The following is a 22,955-nucleotide window of genomic DNA, read 5'->3' as shown; positions in this document are numbered from 1 at the left end:
TATAGAAACTTAACACTGAACCAGGTATGCATACCATATAAAATATTCAACACATTTATTCAGGGTTGAAATTTTTAGTTTGCTTATAGAGAGCTAAAGCTTTTTTTTTATCAATTAGATATGGTTTGCATATCCATAGTGTGTTTAAATCAGGAGGCATCTTCAGCTGGAATAATTATGAGATAATCTACACATAGCTGACTTTATTTTGGGCACCTTCTCCTATTTATGCAGAGAGGATAAAGAGAAAGGGTAAGAAAGTTTAAACTAAGAGGAAGATAAAATATCTGACCTGGCTTAAACCATTAGTTAGAAATAATAAATAAATGTCTGACACCAACGAGAAATAAAAGGGAACACTATCGCCTTTAGCCATAGCTCTTAGCTTTGAATAATTTATCAACAGAGCTAAGATTCTTAAGCACTTCCTTAAGATGAAGGGACACAAGAAAAGCTTTAAGCTAATCTTCAGTCTAATAGGAAGTACATATTTTAAGCATAACAAACACTTTCCAACCTCTTATAATAAGGGGAATACAATGAATCAGAGGTTGAGAAATGGCTCTAGCCAGGAGCCCCAGAATCCAAGACAGAAGAGACAGACACGGACCTATGCCTAAGAATCTTAGCAACAATAGTATGACAATGCTTAGATGTAAAGGCGCATTTATTGTAAAGGCAACCCCCAGGGAAACATATCACGCCTAAATATCTAAATTAATAAGGTTAGGGAAATTCTTCTGAAAGCGTGTACCAAGAGGAGAATGAAATTGTTCCTAAAGGCAGTTATCCCTCTAAGGCCAAATATTGTGAGCGGTCCAGCAGTGAAAATATTAATGACCGGACTATACCTTGCTGTGTGCATTGTGTAGTATTTAATAACTGAAGAGTGTAGTTTCTCTAATTAACTGTTTCACTGCTGGGCACTCACAAAACCTGGCCTTGGGAACACTGCCTATAGCATTATTTTTGTATATGAAAAGGAAATTTATGCTTACCTGATAAATTTATTTCTTTTATGATATGACGAGTCCACGGATTTCATCCTTACTTATGGGATTACGCCTCCTGGTCAGCAGGAGGAGGCAAAGAGCTCCACAGCAGAGCTGCATAAATAGCTCCTCCCTTCCCCCCCAACCTAGTCATTCGACGGAAGTTAGGAGGAGAAAGGAAAAGCGAAGGAGCAGAGGTGACTGAAGTTTAACAAAAATAAAAACCTGTCTTAGAAGAAAAAAAGAAAAAAACGACAGGGTGGGCCGTGGACTCGTCAAATTGTAAAAGAAATAAATTTATCAGGTAAGCATAAATTTCCTTTTCTTTAACAAGATTTGACGAGTCCACGAATTTCATCCTTACTTATGGGATACAATACCAAAGCTATAGGACACGGATGAAAGGGAGGTACAAGACAGGAACCTAAACAGAAGGCACCACTGCTTGAAGAACCTTTCTCCCAAAAACAGCCTCAGACGAGGCAAAAGTATCAAATTTGGAAAATTTGGAAAAAGTGTGAAGAGACGACCAAGTTGCAGCTTTGCAAATCTGTTCAACAGAAGCATCGTTTTTAAATGCCCATAAGGAAGCCACAGCCCTAGTGGAATGAGCTGTAATTCGTTCAGGAGGCTGCTGTCCAGCAGTCTCGTATGCAAAACGGATGATACTCTTCAGCCAAAAAGAAAGAGAGGTAGACGTAGCTTTCTGACTCCTACGTTTTCCAGAAAAAACAACAAACAATGAAGATGATTGACGAAATTCCTTAGTCGCCTGTAAGTAGAACTTCAGAGCACGGACTACGTCCAAATTATGTAACAGACGCTCCTTCTTAGAAGGATTAGGACACAAAGAAGGAACAACAATTTCCTGATTAATATTCTTGTTAGAAACAACCTTAGGAAGAAAACCAGGTTTGGTATGCAACACTACCTTATCGGAATGAAAAATAAGATAAGGAGAATCACATTGTAATGCTGAGAGCTCAGAAGAAATAGCAACCAAAAATAAAACTTTCCAAGATAATAACTTAATATCTATGGAATGCATAGGTTCAAACGGAACCCCTTGAAGAACTTTAAGAACTAAATTCAAACTCCAAGGAGGAGCAATAGGTATAAACACAAGCCTGATTCTAGTCAGAGCCTGACAAAAAGATTGAACATCCGGAATATTTGCCAGATGTTTGTGTAGCAAAATAGACAAAGCAAAAATCTGTCCCTTTAAGGAACTTGCTGATAACCCTTTCTCCAATCCTTCTTGGAGAAAAGATAAAATCCTAGGAATCTTAATCTTACTCCATGAGTAGCCCTTGGATTCGCACCAATAAATATATTTACTCCATATCTTATGGTAAATCTTTCTAGTAACAGGCTTACGTGCCTGGATCAAGGTATCAATGACCGAATCAGAGAACCCTCGCTTAGATAAAATCAAGCGTTCAATCTCCAAGCAGTCAGCTGCAGAGAAACTAGATTTGGATGATGGAAGGGTCCCTGAATGAGAAGGTCCTGCCTCAATGGAAGCTTCCACTTTGGCAGAGAGGACATGTCCACCAGATCGGCATACCAAGTCCTGCAAGGCCATGCAGGAGCGATGAGAATCACCGAAGCCCTCTCCTGTTTGATCCGAGCAATCACCCGGGGAAGGAGAGCAAACGGTGGAAACACATAAGCTAGGTTGAACAACCAAGGCATCTATCAGTTCGGCCTGAGGATCCCTGGACCTGGATCCGTATCTCGGGAGCTTGGCATTCTGACGAGATGCCATAAGATCCAGCTCCGGTCTGCCCCATCTGAGAGTCAGGGTGGAAAAGACCTCTGGATGGAGTTCCCATTCCCCCAGATGAAACGTCTGTCTGCTCAAAAAATCCGCTTCCCAGTTGTCCACTCCTGGGATGTAGATTGCTGACAGATAACAAGAGTGAGCCTCCGCCCACCAAATTATCTTGGATACTTCTGTCATCGCTAAGGATGTAAGCCACAGTCGTGACGTTGTCCGACTGAAATTGGAGGAATTTGGCCGAAGCCAAATGAGGCCAAGCCTGAAGCGCATTGAATATTGCTCTCAACTCCAGAATATTGATTGGCAGTAGACTCAGACCGAGTCGACACACCTTGAGCCTTCAGGGAATTCCAGACTGCTCCCCATCCTAGTAGACTGGCATCCGTTGTCACTATCACCCATGTGGGTCTGCGGAAGCACGTCCCTTGGGACAGATGATCCGGCGACAAAGAGAGTCCCTTGTCTCCTGATCCAGATCTATCCGAGGAGACAAATTTGCATAATCTCCATTCCACTGTCTGAGCATGCTCAGTTGTAGAGGTCTGAGATGAAAATGAGCAAACGGAATGATGTCCATTCCTGCCACCATCAATCCAATTACCTCCATGTACTGAGCCACTGAAGGTCGAGGATTGGACTGAAGGGATCGGCATGTATTCAGAATCTTTAACTTTCTGACTTCCATCAAAAAAGATTTTCATGGATAGAGAGTCTATTAGAGTTCCCAGGAAAGGAACCCTTGTCTGTGGAATTAGTGAACTCTTTTCCCGAACTCTTAGCAGCTAACTTGGTTATCTGAAAGGAAGCATCCGTAATAAAAGAATTAGCCAGCTTCAGCGCCTTAATTCTGTCCTGTATTTCCTCTAGAGGTCTCAGTTCTAAGAGACTCTTCTAGAGCGTCAAACCAAAAAGCAGCCGCAGTCGTGACTGTTACAATGCAGGCCACCGGTTGCAATAAAAACCCCTGATGAATATAGAGTTTTTTGAGAAGACCCTCCAACTTCTTATCCATGGGGTCTTTGAAAGCACAACTGTCCTCGATAGGAATAGTTGTACGCTTCGCCAGAGTAGAAATAGCAGGGACAGTCTGCCAAGAATCCCGAACAGTGTCAGCTATAGGGTATATTTTCTTAAAAATAGGGGAAGGGGAGAATGGGATACCCGGTCTTTCCCATTCCCTAGCAATAATTTCCGAAATTCTCTTAGGAACCGAAAAAACATCAGAATAAGAAGGGACCTTTAAGTATTTGTCCATCTTACTCACTTTCTCTGGTGGGACCACAATAGAGTCACAGTCGTCCAGAGTCACTAAAACCTCTCACAGCAAAAGGGGAGATGTTCAAGTTTAAACCTGAAGGACATGACGTCCGAATCTGTCGGGGGTAATGCACTTCCTGAGTCAGACAGTTCCCCCTCAGACAGGGCCTCCCTACCCCCCAATTCAGAGCCCTGGGAAGGTATATCGGAGATAGCCATTAAAGCATCAGAAGTCACAGGGACCACATGTGCCTCTGTCCTGCTGCGTTTGCCGTGTAACACTGGCAACTTAGATAAAACTTCTGTAAGAGTGGATGACATAACAGCAGACATAGAAAGTTGCGGCATACCCGGAGACTCATCAGTCTGAGAAGCATCCTTAGACACACTTGCATTAAAGAAAATGTGTTCCTTAAATTGTAAAGCCCTCTCAGTACATGAGGGACAAAAGGAATAGGGGGTTCCACATTGGCATCTAAACACATAGAACATGTACTTTCCTGAAGTTCAGCCATGACAAACAAACCAGCAATAGCAATACTAATCGTCTTTTTTTCTTAATTAAAAATAATTATGAAAGCCAAAACTTAGGGAAATTTTTTTGAATAAACAAGCATACTGCGTCTTTAAAAAATAAATACTGCAAAAATACTGCAAAACAATACAGTCCCCTGTCCTGTCATAACTTTCACCTTACAGTTATCCATGAACACTTGGGGAACAACTCCGCAATCTCCCAGCGTCAAGCCCACAAACATAGTATACCCACCGGGTTAAAAACACGTAAGGGTACTGAAAAACTACTTGTCGTCTTTCTTACAGTTAATTTCACCCAAATTGAGAGGGGAACCCCAGGCACACCATTCAACCTCTGTGTTAACTGATTACTCCTTCGCAGTATAGGTAATAAATGTCAGTCTGTTCTGAGATATCTTAGTCTCCCCAGAAGCAAATGACTGCACAGACCTCAATGCTGAGCGCAGCATGACGTGGTCCCACACCATGAAGATGCACTTTTCACCACCTTCAGCCGATCTTTGGGAACAAGCAGGGTCTTAGATAATGTTTGCTAAGACCATCATCATCAGGGCAGCAATTAATATGGGAGTCACTGAATGAAGATTTCCCTGGTTGCTGTCTACCCTGAGAAAAATAGTACTCACTGGCACCATTTAAAATAAAAAAAACACTTGATTGAAGAATCTAAACTAACACCTCACTTTACCTCTTCCTATCACTAACACAGGCAAAGAGAATGACTGGAGTGGGAGGGAAGGGAGGAGATATATATACAGCTCTGCTGTGGTGCTCTTTGTCTCCTCCTGCTGACCAGGAGGCGATATCCCATAAGTAAGGATGAAATCCGTGGACTCATCATATCTTGTAAAAGAAAGAAAGCAAGAATACAAATAAGCTTACTTTACTATTTCCTGGCGAGCACCACTGTAAGCAATAGAAGAGCGAGCCAGGCAGCATTGCAGAAATAAAGTACTGGTATATACATAATATATCACTTTATTGTTGGTCCAGTTAAAGATGTCTTATATTTTATGTCTATAGACACATAAAGGACCTTGAAAGTTAGGTTATAGTGGGAAAATGCTTAAAATAAAAAAAAACTGTAAAAGAAATACCAGAGAAAAGAAAACCACCCCAATTTCTCTTCTTATTTAAGTGCTGATGTTTGTTTTGGTTCTGGTTTTCCCAAAAGGTGCTTGCAAACTTCCTGGCATTGGTGTGAATACTGGCAGAGTATTTTCCCTGCATTTCTTTTTAATACGCAACAAAATATAATGCGGATTAAAGTGAACCTCCTTGAAAATAGGAAGTGCATCTTTTTGAATATAGGCCTAATGAATGAGAAAAAAAAACTTTTTGGGGATTTTTTTTTTAAACATTATAATGCCTCTCTCTTTCACAACCAGGACTCAGCAAAACAGGTTTAGAGCTAAACTTTGCCTTTCTAAACTTCTTTAGGGCACCTGAAAGTACTGACAAGACTTCCTTGATAATCTCGCCAAAGCAGAGCACTTTAGATCATTTGGCAATAAAAATGATGAGTGAGCAGATCTTAAAGAATAATGGTGATAAATAAGATAACAAAAAAGAAGACTATTCCCAAATAAATACTTAAGAATGGAACACTCACAATTTCACTTCTAATAAAAGAACTTGACCCTGCAACATTCTATACAGAGATTGATCAGTGTGGCAGCTTCCTTTTTTGTATGTCCCTAGATGGCCACTGCAAAACAATGCAACTCTGCAAACAAAGGGTCAAACACAAAAATATATCTAATGTTTTTCTACATTCAACCACTATTTTTGTCTATGGGGATTTTTTTCTAGATCATTTGATCAGATTTTCTAAAAGATTGCGATTGACTCCAACATTAACATTTGAAATGCTTTTAAAAAAAATTCAAACAGATTTAGCAGTGCTTATATAATGCTATAGATTTGTACAGAATTTAATTTTACCGTTTCTTTAAGCTTGCCAGGGTCTATATATTATTTTCTAAAATGTGCATGTTATATTAAAAGACTTCTTCCAAATTAGGATTGACAGTGACTGTAAAGTCTAACATGTCACCCAAGAGAGCACAAGATCCATGTGTCAATTGCTACTAATTAAAATCAAGGAAACAGCCTAAGGGTTAATGAGCTTAAAATCACTACCAACTGTAGATCTCTTGGGGAGTAGAAAAGAAAGGGGGACAAAGAGCACCTCATTAAACTGTAGGCAAGATTATTACCAACCCACTTCTTCCTGGAAAGCATTAAGCTGAATTTTGTGACAAACCATTAATAAGGAATCTAATGAGCATCTCTTCATTACAATTCACAAAGAATGATCCCAGATCTGTAAAGCCTGATTGCCTCTCCGGAGAAGAGGATTAACGCTTTAAGTCAGTCTCCATGTAGCCAATACTGACGCATTTGTGATATTATCTCCATGACCACAGCAAACAAATTTAACCTTTTAGTTCCTGATAAAGGTTTTATGCTCTATTTATGATTTTTAAAGACTGTATAAGTAAGGCATAAATGTGTGAATAAAGTTATACATTTGGTTAAAGTGATGGTAAACTTTTCCCTTTGTATATACAGATCCAAAATGTTAGCAATATTTGGAGTTTAATTCATCAGTTGTAATCAACTTACTTTTTAAAGTAGCAGTGAAATTCTAATACCTGTGTGCTCAGGCCGCCCACTTTAAAAGTAATTTCTTTTGATGAGCCAACGGTTTGAAAGTTAAAACGCATCTTCATTACAGATATCTAAACATCTAAAATATTGCGAAAATTCCGGGATCTGTTTACGCAAAGGGAAAAGTTTGCCATCACTTTAATATAAACAGGAGATATCTGGTGTACCCAACAAAAGAGCGACAGAAATATGAAAAGACAAAAGTTGTCTTTAATTTACCAGTATGATGTATGATATCTTTAAGAACTGTAAACTGTGCAGACATAAATCAGCAGCGCTTTCCTACCAAATGACCATGCGAAAGAGCCCTGCTACTTTATATTGTTAAAATATATCTCTCTAGGTGACAAGTGGCACACATTTCTTTAATGTAACCTTACACTACTGCATGAGTATAATATAAGACCATAAAACTGAAGGCAGATATGTCAGTAATTCAAGAATAGGGTAGACATTATACGTATGAGAACTATTATATAGAACGCTCGCTATGTGTTGGGAAAACTAACATGGGGATTTTGATGCATTAAAATGCTGAATGCAACCTTACAATTTTAATTATATAGGTCTCAGAGCAGAGATATTTTAATACAACAAGGCAGTAAAATGGACATTATTCCAGTTCTATCATTTTATCAATTCTTACATTACAACATATGCATGAAGTATGAAATTTACACAGCTCGGTCAGCAGAGATGACATGTCTGAAACAACAATAAAATCATCAATTTCTAAACCCTATTAAATGTTGCAGAACTGTACAAAGGGGCTGTAAGGGTGACAAAAACAAATAGATTAAAATAAATAAACATTAAATGTAATATAAAACTACCTCTCAGTAGTGTGTACTGGGGAAAGGAATTTAAAGGTGTATGGTAGGAAAATTAACACTGACTATATAGCATTTTACAGTTTCTAAAGGAAATCATTTTACAAATACATAGGGCAGAATGTGAAAGATGTAGTCATATATTTCTAGGATCAGTAGTAATGATTTTACCTAAGCTAGCATGTAAAAAAAAGTATGGAGCCAAATATAGGTTCCTAGGATTTGTCAAGACCCGAAGTAAGGACAGTTATATCATCTGTACAATATATTTATAAGTGAGGCTTCCTGAAAACAAAGCATCGAAATGGTATAGATTAAAGGGATAGGTTGGAAAGTCTTACCAATCCAGCACTCCAGTCGGGCACAGGGGGTAGTTTTTACTACATCTGGAGGATCTACTCCTACATTGAGGCACAACACCAAAGCCACACTAACGGTCTTCATCTAGAAAACAAATGAGATATAAAAATTAAGTTTTTAAAAAAAAAAAAAAAAAAAAGAAGATTGAAATAAATTAAATATCAAGTCTACACAATGATGTCAACTTCCCACCATATTTTAAGTATTGAGAAATTTACATTAAATTGCAGAACTAGTAAGAAAAAGAAAAAAGGAGGTATGGGTACACAAATGCACACACACACATACATATATTTATTTATTTGTTAAAGTATGTTCACAACTATGTAAACAAAATTTAACCCCTTTAGTATTGGGAATGTTAAAGAAAAACTTGTTCAAAAGTACCAGAGAACTTTTCTCCATTTAATATTTGATATTTACCTATCAAAACTATATATTCATTTTACGTAGACAACCCAATGCATTGATCATAGGCCATTTTGGTATATTTCATGCCGCCATTTTGCCGTCAAATGTGATGATATAAAAAAAAAAAAATTGTAAGCTTTTTAACAAACAGTTTCTCACTGAAATTATTTACATGCCATTAGTGCAGTCATATCACAAATGGTTGTAAAAGCTGCTCTAGAATCCTTTTTGTCCAGAAATAGCAGACATGAATGGCTTTGCCATTGGTTTTTGGCAATTAGAAGGGTGCTACTAAATGCAGCTGTGTGCCACACTCCTGAAATTCCGGGCAGTGAAGGGGTTATATAGTTAGGTGGTAAGGGCAATAGTATTGTGATGTAGGGAATTACCCTCCCACCTGCCACCTCCCTGATACCTTTTGCCCACACACTCCTCGCCACCATTTTAGGTACTGGCAGACAGTCTGTCTAGGGCTTTTTGTATTATATATTTTTTGCTATTATTATTTCTTTTTCTGAGGTGTAGGGATCCCTCATCAACCCTCCCATCTCCCTGATCCCTCCCAAACAGCTCTCTATCCCTCCCTCTGCCACTAGTAGCAGCCATCTTAAGCACAAGCATATGTCTGACAGTACCTAGTTTTTATTTATTTGTTTGCCATCTTATTTATAAATTAATATTTTTTCTGTAGTGTAGGGGGGTCCCCCATCTTCCCCTCCCCACAATCAATATTTAACCTATTCTTCACTCTGATTTCACTTTTTTCTGTAGTGTAGCATCCATCCCTCACTCTCCCTTCAAAATTTATTTTTGGTAGCGTATCGTAGTGACCCACCCCTCCCTCCGCTCTCCACCCTCCTTCCCTGTCACTGGCACCATCGGATGATCGTTACAGACAGTGACAGAGACAGTGTCACTGTCTGTAAGGATCTGCAAATCTGCCTTCATATAGTAATGGAGCACTGACTGTGCTGCATTACTATATGAAGACTGGAAGTCCACAAACAGCAATCATATGTTGGTATATTTTATGCCACTATTTTGACGTCAAATGTGATCACATAAAAAAAAATGGTGAACTTTTTCTCTCTCACTGAAATTATTTACATGCCACTAGTGCAGTCATAACACAAATGGTTGTAAAAGCTGCTCTGGGATCCTCTTTGTCCAGAAATAGCAGACAGACATGAATGGCTTTGCCATTGTTTTTTGGCAATTAGAAGGGTGCTAAATGCAGCTGCGTGCCACACTCCTGAAATTCTGGGCAGTGAAGGGGTCATTTAGTGAGATGGTAAGGGTAATATAGTATTGTGATGTAGGGAATTACCCTCCCACCTGCCACCTTCCTGATACCTTCCCCACACACACTCCTTGCACCATCTTAAATACTGGCAGACAGTCTGTCCAAGGCTTTTTTTATATATAATTATTTTTGCTATTATTTCTTTTTCTGAGGTGTAGAGATCCCTCATCAACTCTCGCACCTCCCTGATCCCTTACAAATAGCTCTCTATCCCTTCTGCTAGTAGCAGCCATCTTAGGTACAAGCATATGTCTTAGGAACCAACGAAAAAAACACAAACTGGCACTACACTGTGAATATAGGTGAGATAGGAATTAAAAATTCCGGTGCTGCCCCTCAAAAATTATATTGAAACAACAGGACAGGAAAGTAAAGGGTTACTGTAGCACTCACTCTCACTCTAATAATGATTAAGGTAAAATCATTCATACTTTATTTATCAAAAGTTAAAATCAGGATAGACATCCCTGATAGGTAAGTTACATTACCCACAACCACCTATATAATAAAATTAAAAGCAAAAGGGGGCTCTCCTAACACTCTTCTGTTTCCTGGCCGATAACAGGAATCGTCGGCATCAGGTGACTGGAGTGATAGGATATGCCTAGAAAGAACGTGCTGTACAAACGCGTTTCGGCTATTAGAAAGCCTTTCTCAATGTTTCACATTCAATGTCTAAATGAATAAGCCGAGGCTCCGATGTTCGGAGCTTAATATATCCCCATAAACACCGGTTAGCAGCCAATCCGAGGCATATTCCAGGTTCCGCCTTCAGATCCTCCAATCGGTTATGGGCTTAGTTCACGCCCATAAGAAAACATCCATCCGATTGGAGCTATGCCGCACACCTCGTCACTGGTGTTCAGTTTATTATGCACACTCCACGTCCATAAGAAAGTCTCCTTCTGATTGGAGTAATGCCTTACATCTTATCATTGGTGCGATGTCGGACTTGGTGAACTGTGCATAAAATACTGCTAAAGCCTGAGGTTAAAATAACCATAAATAGCATTTACTTATTATTTTCCAAACTGTCATCTTTCCAAAATAATTAGAGATTATGTAATGCTTATATGAAGAATTGAAAGCAGGTAACTGCTGACGAATTTACTTCATCAAGTGAGTTAGTTCTGTAGTTTGCAGGCATACATTGTTCTGCACTCAGATTTGTCATGCCATTATAAAAATATGTGTTAGTATATGATCAATACCAGTATTAAATCACTTAATGATGAGACATATCCTCTTGTATCCAACTATACACATAATACCATTATTATATTAAACTGCGGCTACATCGATTATCTTTCAAAAAACAAAGGGACAAAATTTGTATGTTATCCCTGAGATTGAGGACATTCAGTCATATGTGGGTTAATAGTTACTAATTAGGATCTCTTGTCGTTTCTGATTACTTAACTCCATCTTACGCACATTACTAAATCAACTTCAGTGTCTGACAGTAATGGAAATTTACTGGTCAGAGTTATATACAGATATGTGACATACACTAATTGGTACAAAGCTAGAAAGTATATAAAGAAATACCCATAAACACCCCCAATAGGACCTAGTAGAAGCTTTTCATTGCTTCCAAACTATGACCATAAAAAGGGGGTACGTGGGTCTAATGTGTTCCATATACATATAGCTCTTAAAGGTATATCCACCTGTTATTATAAAATACTATTCTAGCAGATGTTTGTGTATTATCCTCGGATTCTAGGAAAATGATGGAACATAATAGAATCCTCAGGTATAATAGTTATTTAAAGTTTAACATTTCATACTGCTACAGTAATTGTTGAATTCATTCATACCATTCGGTATGACCGTGTTCAGATTAAAGACCCATTTAGTTTCCTTCTTAAGGAGTTTTTGTTCAGTTTCCCCCCCTCTTATACCTGGTTTAAGTTTTTCAAGACCCCAACATCGCATTACATTGGTATTCCCATTATGAGATTGCAGAAAGTGTTTAGCCACACTAGTAATTTGTTTTTTCTTTTCCACATCTCTATGGGCTGTCCTTATATTACTTAGATGCTCGGTCATGCGTGTGCCAAGGCTGCGTGTCGTCATACCAACGTATAATAAATTACAACTGCAAGATAAACAGTAAATCACGTTTGTACTCTGACAATTAATGTGTTCTTGAATGGCCCACGTTTTACCAAATCTATCCACTATAGATTGTTTTTTTACCATGTGTTGGCACACTTTACAGTGCCCGCATGCAGAAGACCCCTTATATATAGGATTCCTTTTAGCATTTCTATCGTAGTGACTGTTAACCAACTTGTCACGAAGATTATTAGCTCTCCTATATGTTATTAAGGGCCTATTGGGTAACAATGGTTTTAATAGGGTGTCTTGGGTAAGGACATGCCAATGTGTTTGAAGAATGTTTGCGATCTCATTACTTACAGGTGAGTAGGTGGTAATAAATCTCAGGGGGGTGTCATTTGTCTTTAATCTCGGAGTTAATAACTCATTACGGTCTTTGCGTAAAGCATTGTGGTATGCTTTAGCAAGTAATTTCCTAGAGTACCCACGTTCAAGTAATCAATGTTTCAGATCTCTGGCTGACTCTTTAAAATTCTCAAAGGTACTGCAATTACGTCTCAAACGTATATATTCCCCCATGGGTAATCCCCTGATAGTATTCGGGTGATGGTAACTACTAGCATGCAGGATATTGTTTGTTGATGTAGGTTTTCTGTATGCATTGGTTATAATTGCATTGTCAGACTTTTGTATATACAGATCTAAAAATTCCACTTTCGATCTTTCTACAGTTGAAGTCAGATATAACCCAAAAGGATTATCATTGAGAATACTTATGAATTCTGTCAGGAGGTCCTCCGGGCCATTCCAAACAAAGAATATGTCATCTATATATCTGGACCAGTGGGATATAAATTTGGTGAGATGTTTGTGGTTCTCATGGAATACCACCGCTTCCTCCCACCAGCCCAGATATATATTTGCGTATGTAGGGGCACAACACGTGCCCATGGCCGTACCACAAGTTTGTAAGTAGAATTTGTCATCAAAGACAAAAAAATTATGCGTTAACACAAATTCCAACAACTTAAGTATAAACTCCTTAGCCTCCTGGCATGACAAATCTGAGTGCAGAACAATGTATGCCTGCAAACTACAGAACTAACTCACTTGATGAAGTAAATTCGTCAGCAGTTACCTGCTTTCAATTCTTCATATAAGCATTACATAATCTCTAATTATTTTGGAAAGATGACAGTTTGGAAAATAATAAGTAAATGCTATTTATGGTTATTTTAACCTGAGGCTTTAGCAGTATTTTATGCACAGTTCACTAAGTCCGACATCGCACCAATGATAAGATGTAAGGCATTACTCCAATCAGAAGGAGACTTTCTTATGGATGTGGAGTGTGCATAATAAACTGAACACCAGTGACGAGGTGTGCGGCATAGCTCCAATCGGATGGATGTTTTCTTATGGGCGTGAACTAAGCCCGTAACCGATTGGAGGATCTGAAGGCGGAACCTGGAATATGCCTCGGATTGGCTGCTAACTGGTGTTTATGGGGATATATTAAGCTTCGAACATCGGAGCCTCGGCTTATTCATTTAGACATTGAATGTGAAACATTGAGAAAGGCTTTCTAATAGCCGAAACGCGTTTGTACAGCACGTTCTTTCTAGGCATATCCTATCACTCCAGTCACCTGATGCCGACGATTCCTGTTATCGGCCAGGAAACAGAAGAGTGTTAGGAGAGCCCCCTTTTGCTTTTAATTTTATTATATAGGTGGTTGTGGGTAGTGTAACTTACCTATCAGGGATGTCTATCCTGATTTTAACTTTTGATAAAGTATGAATGATTTTACCTTAATCATTATTAGAGTGAGTGCTACAGTAACCCCTTACTTTCCTGTCCTGTTGTTTCAACAAGCATATGTCTGCCAGTACCCAATTTTTATTTATTTATTTTTTACCTTATTTATGCAATATTTTTTTTTCTGTAGTGTAGGGGGGTCCCCCGACCTCCCCCCTCCCCACAATCATTATTTAACCTATTCCCCACCCTGATTTCTCTTTTTTTCTGTAGAATCCCATCCCTCCCTCTTCAAATTTTATTTTTTGGTAGTGTAGTGTCCCACCCCTCCGTCCCTCCCTCCCTGTCACCGGCACCAACGGATGATGTTTACAGACAGAGCACTGACCTTGCTGCATTACCATATGAGGGCAGATGTTTGAAGTCCACAAACAGCAAGTCTAATTTTTCACTTGCCTAGATCTACATTATGCGGTACAATGGGCTATGTACCACATAACTTAGATCTATGTCCATTTAGCCGAAAAGGGTTAACCTAAACGTTTGACTCAGAGTAGGCACCATTTGCAGATATAAACAACCGAACACACTCATGACATGCTTTCTACAATGGAAATATGACAATTTCTTCCCAACACTGTTTCGGGGGTTGACTCACTGTTCAGTTCATCCAAAACCAACTTGATGGGGTTTTAGTCAGGAGACTGTACTGGCCATTCCGTAATTTTCATCTAAAATAGTTCTGACAAAGCCTAAAAGTATATTTTGGGTAATTATATTGCTTTAAATTAAGCCACTTTCCCAACTAGGCCTACACCAGAGGGTATTACATGGCACTGCAAAATGCTGCGGTAGTCTTTTTGGTTCAGGATGCAAGTTGCCAACTCTGGATTCAGCAATAGAGCCCCAGACTACCACACTTCCTCCTCCATGTTTGACCTTTGGTGTCACACACTAAGGAACCTTTCTTTCGCCTTCTAAACACATTATAAAGACCCTGCGTGATGAAGTGAAGATTTAAAATTTGTATTCATCCATAAGACCTTTTTCCAAACTTCCGTAGTCAGTAGTACACTGGCAGTTCTTCAAGCCCCGGGTAAGTCTTTTTTTTACCGCATGTCAAACCTGCAACTCAAAGTCTTCTCTTCATAGTTGAAAGTGAGACTTATATGATTTAACGAGTGTTAAACTTAAAGGACCATAATACTCATATGCTAAATCACTTGAAACTGATGCAGTATAACTGTAAAAAGCTGACAGGAAAATATCACCTGAGCATCTCTATGTAAAAAAGGTAGATATTTTACCTCACAATCTCCTCAGCTCAGCAGAGTGAGTTCTGTGTAAAATGTTATACTCAGCTGTTCCCAGCTGCATGTAAAAAAAAAAAAAAAAAATGAAGAAATGAACAGCAGCCAATCAGCATCAGCAGTGCTGAGGTCATGAACTCTTTTACTGTGATCTCATGAGATTTGACTTAACTCTCATGAGATTTCATAGTAAGCTGAATAGGGAAATAACATGAGAGTGCACAAGGCTCATCCCCTAAGATGTCCCAGGACAGACACACTAAAATGCTGCTTAGAAATCCTTTACAATGGGAGGTGGCTACTGAGGAACTTTTGAGGTAAAATATCTTTCTTTTTTACATAGAGATGTTCAGGAGATATTTTCTAGTCAGCTTTTTACAGCTATACTGCATCACTTTCAAGTGTTTAAACATTTGGGTATTATGGCCCTTTAAGATACCTCCAGTTTTCAAGTGGCTTTTAAAGGTGTAGCAAAATATAAAAACTAACAAATTGGCTTTCTTCCCTGAAAAAAAAATTACCTTTTTTCAGTTTTTGGTAGCCTAAAAACTTGTTTCTTTAAAAACTGTAAAAATAGAGGTGTTCTAAAACTTTTGGCTGTTTGTGTGCGTCTTCACATGTATTGGCATGGCTCATTCTTCTGGATTAGAAGCCAAGATATAGCTACTTATATGAATATGGTAAAGGTGGAAATCACCACTAATCCAGGACTAGAAACACAATTTGAGTTTTCTTTATATTTAATGTGGAGTGGAAAGGTAACTTTATTTCTGGCTAGTACACTATAGTAATATTTTCCACTTACACATAAATATGTAAGAAGATATGACTGTGCGTTATATTGTATGCACACATGTTAAATACATACGTAAAAAAAAAGATTAGAGAACAGATTTTTCTTGAATAAAATATCACTTCAATGAATCAGTGCAAACTGTGCGACTCAAATTTATAAATACAGGAAAACAGATACAGCAGGGAAGTACTTTTTCAAAGTGAAGAGAAAGCTTTAAATAAGAGGTCATGCTATGAAGCTGAACGAAGGCGTGAGAATGTCCTGCTTCTTTTAATAAGTGGTGGGTGCATGGCTGCATATAACAGAGAGCTGGGGTAAAATACCTTAAATGAATTAAGCGGTACAGGAGAAACACACAGGATGAGCAAACCTGGAGATAAGACACGCTTTACTGTTTTACAGAGGGGAAAAAATTGCCTGCTTCTGTGCGTGTCTATTTCACAAACATAAGACTGTCGGAGATTGTGTCTGGTACGTGTCTAAATGCAACTTATATCAAAATGTTGGCGCACAATGACAATGCTCTCTCACACGTTGGCTAATCAAGTGTAAGAATGGTATGAGAAGTGATCGTAAGTGCTACAATGCATGGCCAGAAAGCGGTGGGAATTAACAGGTTAACAGAAAGCAAGAAAATGCCAAACCCTTCAACCAGAGCAGCAGTGAGTATATCTGGAAGTCGCTAGGGGAATAGGATGAGCAAGATTCTTCCCCTTTTCTATATTACATATCAATATTATTTCTATAGGATGCAGAGAGCATCCATGGGGCTGGCTGAATTTACGTCACTAGAGTTCAAGCTGATTTTTTTTTTTTTTTTTTAAATGAAGCAGACACCCGCTCACAACCTCCCTCGAGTCTTCATTAGGAATCGTAGAAGTAGAGGAAGTATTAAAAAAAAATGCAGCTAAACTGAAGCCGTCACAAATGTATAATTTATAAGAAAAGTATAAAACTAGAGCACAGCAAAGGAAAGGGCAGGATCCAGAACAGTTAAAAGCTTCATTATAAAACATCAACTAAAATTGAGTATTTTATGTAAGGGGGAGTGAAAGATTACTGAGAATATTAAGCAACGGCACAACCATTTTTTTTTGTAACTTTAACATAAGGCTTGAGAAAATATTTTAGCAGTAACTTAAGTCAAATAGCATCCTATAAGAAAATATTGTGTTCTGTTCACCTACAGAAGAAAGATTACAGAGACCAGATGGTTTTGCCTCTAGAACAAAACTTATTTTTTTTCTAATTTTGTCCATGCAAATCATGAGTACTTTGTGTGAAAAGGTTTGGTTTGTGCTTTTATCAAGCATTAACTATTAGACCTGCAATATGTTTATACAATGTAAATCCATAATTAGTGCTAAGATCTTTTCACAAAGTGAAAAAATTCACTGCATGGTTATGCCAATGCTCAAATGATATACTTAAAGGGACATTAAACCCCAAAAAATCTTTCATGATTCAGGTAGAGAATACAATTTTAAACAACATTTCTATTTACTTCTATTATCTAATTTGCTTTATTCTTTAGATATCTTTTGTTAAAGAAATAGCAATACACATGGGTGAGCCAATCACATGAGGCATCTATGTGCAGCCACCAATCAGAAGCTACTGAGCCTATCTAGATATGCTTTTCAGGAAAGAATATCAAGAGAATTAAGCAAATTAGATAAAAGAAGTAAATTAGAAAGTTGTTTAAAATGGTATTCTCCATCTGAATAATGAAAGAAAAATTTTGGCTTTAATGTCCCTTTAACCCCTTAGTGACCAGACCACTTTTCAATTTGTTGACCATCTGGGACCAAGGCTATTTTTGCATTTCTGCGATGTTTGTGTTTAACTGTTATTTTCATCTTACTCATTTACTGTACCCACACATATTATATATACAGTTTTTCTCGCCATTAAATAGACTTTCTAAAGATACCATTATTTTCATCATATCTTATAATTTACTATAAAAAAAATTATAAAATATTAGGAAAAAATGAAAAAAAACACACTTTTTCTAACTTTGAGCCCCAAACTCTCTAACACATCTACAACCACCATAAAAACATAATTTATGTAAGAACTTACCTGATAAATTCATTTCTTTCATATTAGCAAGAGTCCATGAGCTAGTGACGTATGGGATATACATTCCTACCAGGAGGGGCAAAGTTTCCCAAACCTCAAAATGCCTATAAATACACCCCTCACCACACCCACAATTCAGTTTAACGAATAGCCAAGAAGTGGGGTGATAAAAAAGTGCGAAAGCATATAAAATAAGGAATTGGAATAATTGTGCTTTATACAAAATCATAACCACCACAAAAAAAGGGTGGGCCTCATGGACTCTTGCTAATATGAAAGAAATGAATTTATCAGGTAAGTTCTTACATAAATTATGTTTTCTTTCATGTAATTAGCAAGAGTCCATGAGCTAGTGACGTATGGGATAATGACTACCCAAGATGTGGATCTTTCCACACAAGAGTCACTAGAGAGGGAGGGACAAAATAAAGACAGCCAATTCCTGCTGAAAATAATCCACACCCAAAATAAAGTTTAATGAAAACATAAGCAGAAGATTCAAACTGAAACCGCTGCCTGAAGTATTTTTCTACCAAAAACTGCTTCAGAAGAAGAAAATACATCAAAATGGTAGAATTTAGTAAAAGTATGCAAAGAGGACCAAGTTGCTGCTTTGCAAATCTGATCAACCGAAGCTTCATTCCTAAACGCCCAGGAAGTAGAAACTGACCTAGTAGAATGAGCTGTAATTCTCTGAGGCGGAGTTTTACCCGACTCAACATAGGCAAGATGAATTAAAGATTTCAACCAAGATGCCAAAGAAATGGCAGAAGCTTTCTGGCCTTTTCTAGAACCGGAAAAGATAACAAATAGACTAGAAGTCTTACGGAAAGATTTAGTAGCTTCAACATAATATTTCAAAGCTCTAACAACATCCAAAGAATGCAACGATTTCTCCTTAGAATTCTTAGGATTAGGACATAATGAAGGAACCACAATTTCTCTACTAATGTTGTTGGAATTCACAACTTTAGGTAAAAATTCAAAAGAAGTTCGCAACACCGCCTTATCCTGATGAAAAATCAGAAAAGGAGACTCACAAGAAAGAGCAGATAATTCAGAAACTCTTCTGGCAGAAGAGATGGCCAAAAGGAACAAAACTTTCCAAGAAAGTAATTTAATGTCCAATGAATGCATAGGTTCAAACGGAGGAGCTTGAAGAGCTCCCAGAACCAAATTCAAACTCCAAGGAGGAGAAATTGACTTAATGACAGGTTTTATACGAACCAAAGCTTGTAAAAAACAATGAATATCAGGAAGAATAGCAATCTTTCTGTGAAAAAGAACAGAAAGAGCAGAGATTTGTCCTTTCAAAGAACTTGCGGACAAACCCTTATCTAAACCATCCTGAAGAAACTGTAAAATTCTCGGTATTCTAAAAGAATGCCAAGAAAAATGATGAGAAAGACACCAAGAAATATAAGTCTTCCAAACTCTATAATATATCTCTCTAGATACAGATTTACGAGCCTGTAACATAGTATTAATCACAGAGTCAGAGAGACCTCTTTGACCAAGAATCAAGCGTTCAATCTCCATACCTTTAAATTTAAGGATTTCAGATCCTGATGGAAAAAGGGACCTTGTGACAGAAGGTCTGGTCTTAACGGAAGAGTCCACGGTTGGCAAGAGGCCATCCGGACAAGATCCGCATACCAAAACCTGTGAGGCCATGCCGGAGCTACCAGCAGAACAAACGAGCATTCCTTCAGAATCTTGGAGATTACTCTTGGAAGAAGAACTAGAGGCGGAAAGATATAGGCAGGATGATACTTCCAAGGAAGTGATAATGCATCCACTGCCTCCGCCTGAGGATCCCGGGATCTGGACAGATACCTGGGAAGTTTCTTGTTTAGATGGGACGCCATCAGATCTATTTCTGGAAGTTCCCACATTTGAACAATCTGAAGAAATACCTCTGGGTGAAGAGACCATTCGCCCGGATGCAACGTTTGGCGACTGAGATAATCCGCTTCCCAATTGTCTATACCTGGGATATGAACCGCAGAGATTAGACAGGAGCTGGATTCCGCCCAAACCAAAATTCGAGATACTTCTTTCATAGCCAGAGGACTGTGAGTCCCTCCTTGATGATTGATGTATGCCACAGTTGTGACATTGTCTGTCTGAAAACAAATGAACGATTCTCTCTTCAGAAGAGGCCAAAACTGAAGAGCTCTGAAAATTGCACGGAGTTCCAAAATATTGATCGGTAATCTCACCTCCTGAGATTCCCAAACTCCTTGTGCCGTCAGAGATCCCCACACAGCTCCCCAACCTGTGAGACTTGCATCTGTTGAAATTACAGTCCAGGTCGGAAGCACAAAAGAAGCCCCCTGAATTAAACGATGGTGATCTGTCCACCATGTTAGAGAGTGTCGAACAATCGGTTTTAAAGATATTAATTGAGATATCTTTGTGTAATCCTTGCACCATTGATTCAGCATACAGAGCTGAAGAGGTCGCATGTGAAAACGAGCAAAGGGGATCGCGTCCGATGCAGCAGTCATAAGACCTAGAATTTCCATGCATAAGGCTACCGAAGGGAATGATTGTGACTGAAGGTTTCGACAAGCTGCAATCAATTTTAGACGTCTCTTGTCTGTTAAAGACAGAGTCATGGACACTGAATCCATCTGGAAACCCAGAAAGGTTACCCTTGTCTGAGGAATCAATGAACTTTTTGGTAAATTGATCCTCCAACCATGATCTTGAAGAAACAACACAAGTCGATTCGTATGAGATTCTGCTAAATGTAAAGACTGAGCAAGTACCAAGATATCGTCCAAATAAGGAAATACCACAATACCCTGTTCTCTGATTACAGACAGAAGGGCACCGAGAACCTTTGTAAAAATTCTTGGAGCTGTAGCTAGGCCAAACGGCAGAGCCACAAACTGGTAATGCTTGTCCAGAAAAGAGAATCTCAGGAACTGATAATGATCTGGATGAATCGGAATATGCAGATATGCATCCTGTAAATCTATTGTGGACATATAATTCCCTTGCTGAACAAAAGGCAAGATAGTCCTTACAGTTACCATCTTGAACGTTGGTATCCTTACATAACGATTCAATATTTTTAGATCCAGAACTGGTCTGAAGGAATTCTCCTTCTTTGGTACAATGAAGAGATTTGAATAAAACCTCATCCCCTGTTCCGGAACTGGAACTGGCATAATTACTTCAGTCAACTCTAGATCTGAAACACAATTCAGAAATGCTTGAGCTTTTACTGGATTTACTGGGACACGGGAAAGAAAAAATCTCTTTGCAGGAGGTCTCATCTTGAAACCAATTCTGTACCCTTCTGAAACAATGTTCTGAATCCAAAGATTGTGAACAGAATTGATCCAAATTTCCTTGAAAAAACGTAACCTGCCCCCTACCAGCTGAGCTGGAATGAGGGCCGCACCTTCATGTGGACTTAGAAGCAGGCTTTGCCTTTCTAGCTGGCTTGGATTTATTCCAGACTGGAGATGGTTTCCAAACTGAAACTGCTCCTGAGGATGAAAGATCAGGCTTTTGTTCTTTGTTGAAACGAAAGGAACGAAAACGATTATTAGCCCTGTTTTTACCTTTAGATTTTTTATCCTGTGGTAAAAAAGTTCCTTTCCCACCAGTAACAGTTGAAATAATAGAATCCAACTGAGAACCAAATAATTTGTTACCCTGGAAAGAAATAGAAAGTAGAGTTGATTTAGAAGCCATATCAGCATTCCAAGTTTTAAGCCATAAAGCTCTTCTAGCTAAGATAGCTAGAGACATAAACCTGACATCAACTCTGATAATATCAAAAATGGCATCACAGATAAAATTATTAGCATGCTGAAGAAGAATAATAATATCATGAGAATCATGATGTGTTACTTGTTGCGCTAAAGTTTCCAACCAAAAAGTTGAAGCTGCAGCAACATCAGCCAAAGATATAGCAGGTCTAAGAAGATTACCTGAACACAGATAAGCTTTTCTTAGAAAGGATTCAATTTTCCTATCTAAAGGATCCTTAAACGAAGTACCATCTGACGTAGGAATAGTAGTACGTTTAGCAAGGGTAGAAATAGCCCCATCAACTTTAGGGATTTTGTCCCAAAATTCTAATCTGTCAGACGGCACAGGATATAATTGCTTAAAACGTTTAGAAGGAGTAAATGAATTACCCAATTTATCCCATTCTTTGGAAATTACTGCAGAAATAGCATTAGGAACAGGAAAAACTTCTGGAATAACCACAGGAGCTTTAAATACCTTATCCAAACGTTTTGAATTAGTATCAAGAGGACCAGAATCCTCTATTTCTAAAGCAATTAGTACTTCTTTAAGTAAAGAACGAATAAATTCCATTTTAAATAAATATGAAGATTTATCAGCATCAACCTCTGAGACAGAATCCTCTGAACCAGAAGAGTCATCAGAATCAGAATGATGATGTTCATTTAAAAATTCATCTGTAGGGAGAGAAGTTTTAAAAGATTTTTTACGTTTACTAGAAGGAGAAATAACAGACATAGCCTTCTTTATGGATTCAGAAACAAAATCTCTTATGTTATCAGGAACATTCTGCACCTTAGATGTTGAAGGAACTGCAACAGGCAATGGTACTTTACTAAAGGAAATATTATCTGCTTTAACAAGTTTGTCATGACAATCAATACAAACAACAGCTGGAGGAATAGCTATCAAATGTTTACAGCAGATACACTTAGCTTTGGTAGATCCAGCACTAGACAGCGATTTTCCTGTAGTATCTTCTGACTCAGATGCAACGTGAGACATCTTGCAATATGTAAGAGAAA

General features: G+C 38.3%; 1 protein-coding gene across 1 annotated transcript in view; it reads right to left on the bottom strand.

Annotated features, from left to right (window-relative positions):
- Nucleotides 1–22,955, bottom strand: part of RPTOR (regulatory associated protein of MTOR complex 1) — a gene marked incomplete in the record, with an annotated part of 987,319 nt that overhangs the window by 749,179 nt on the left and 215,185 nt on the right. Inside the window, 1 exon segment of the mRNA XM_053706573.1 lies at nucleotides 8,414–8,516. Coding sequence (XP_053562548.1) covers nucleotides 8,414–8,516 — 103 coding nt within the window.

Source organism: Bombina bombina, chromosome 1 (assembly GCF_027579735.1).
Source record: "Bombina bombina isolate aBomBom1 chromosome 1, aBomBom1.pri, whole genome shotgun sequence".
NCBI lineage: Eukaryota > Metazoa > Chordata > Amphibia > Anura > Bombinatoridae > Bombina > Bombina bombina.
The sequence above is the reverse complement of the archived record's forward strand: the minus strand, read 5'-3'. Positions and strand labels throughout refer to the sequence as shown.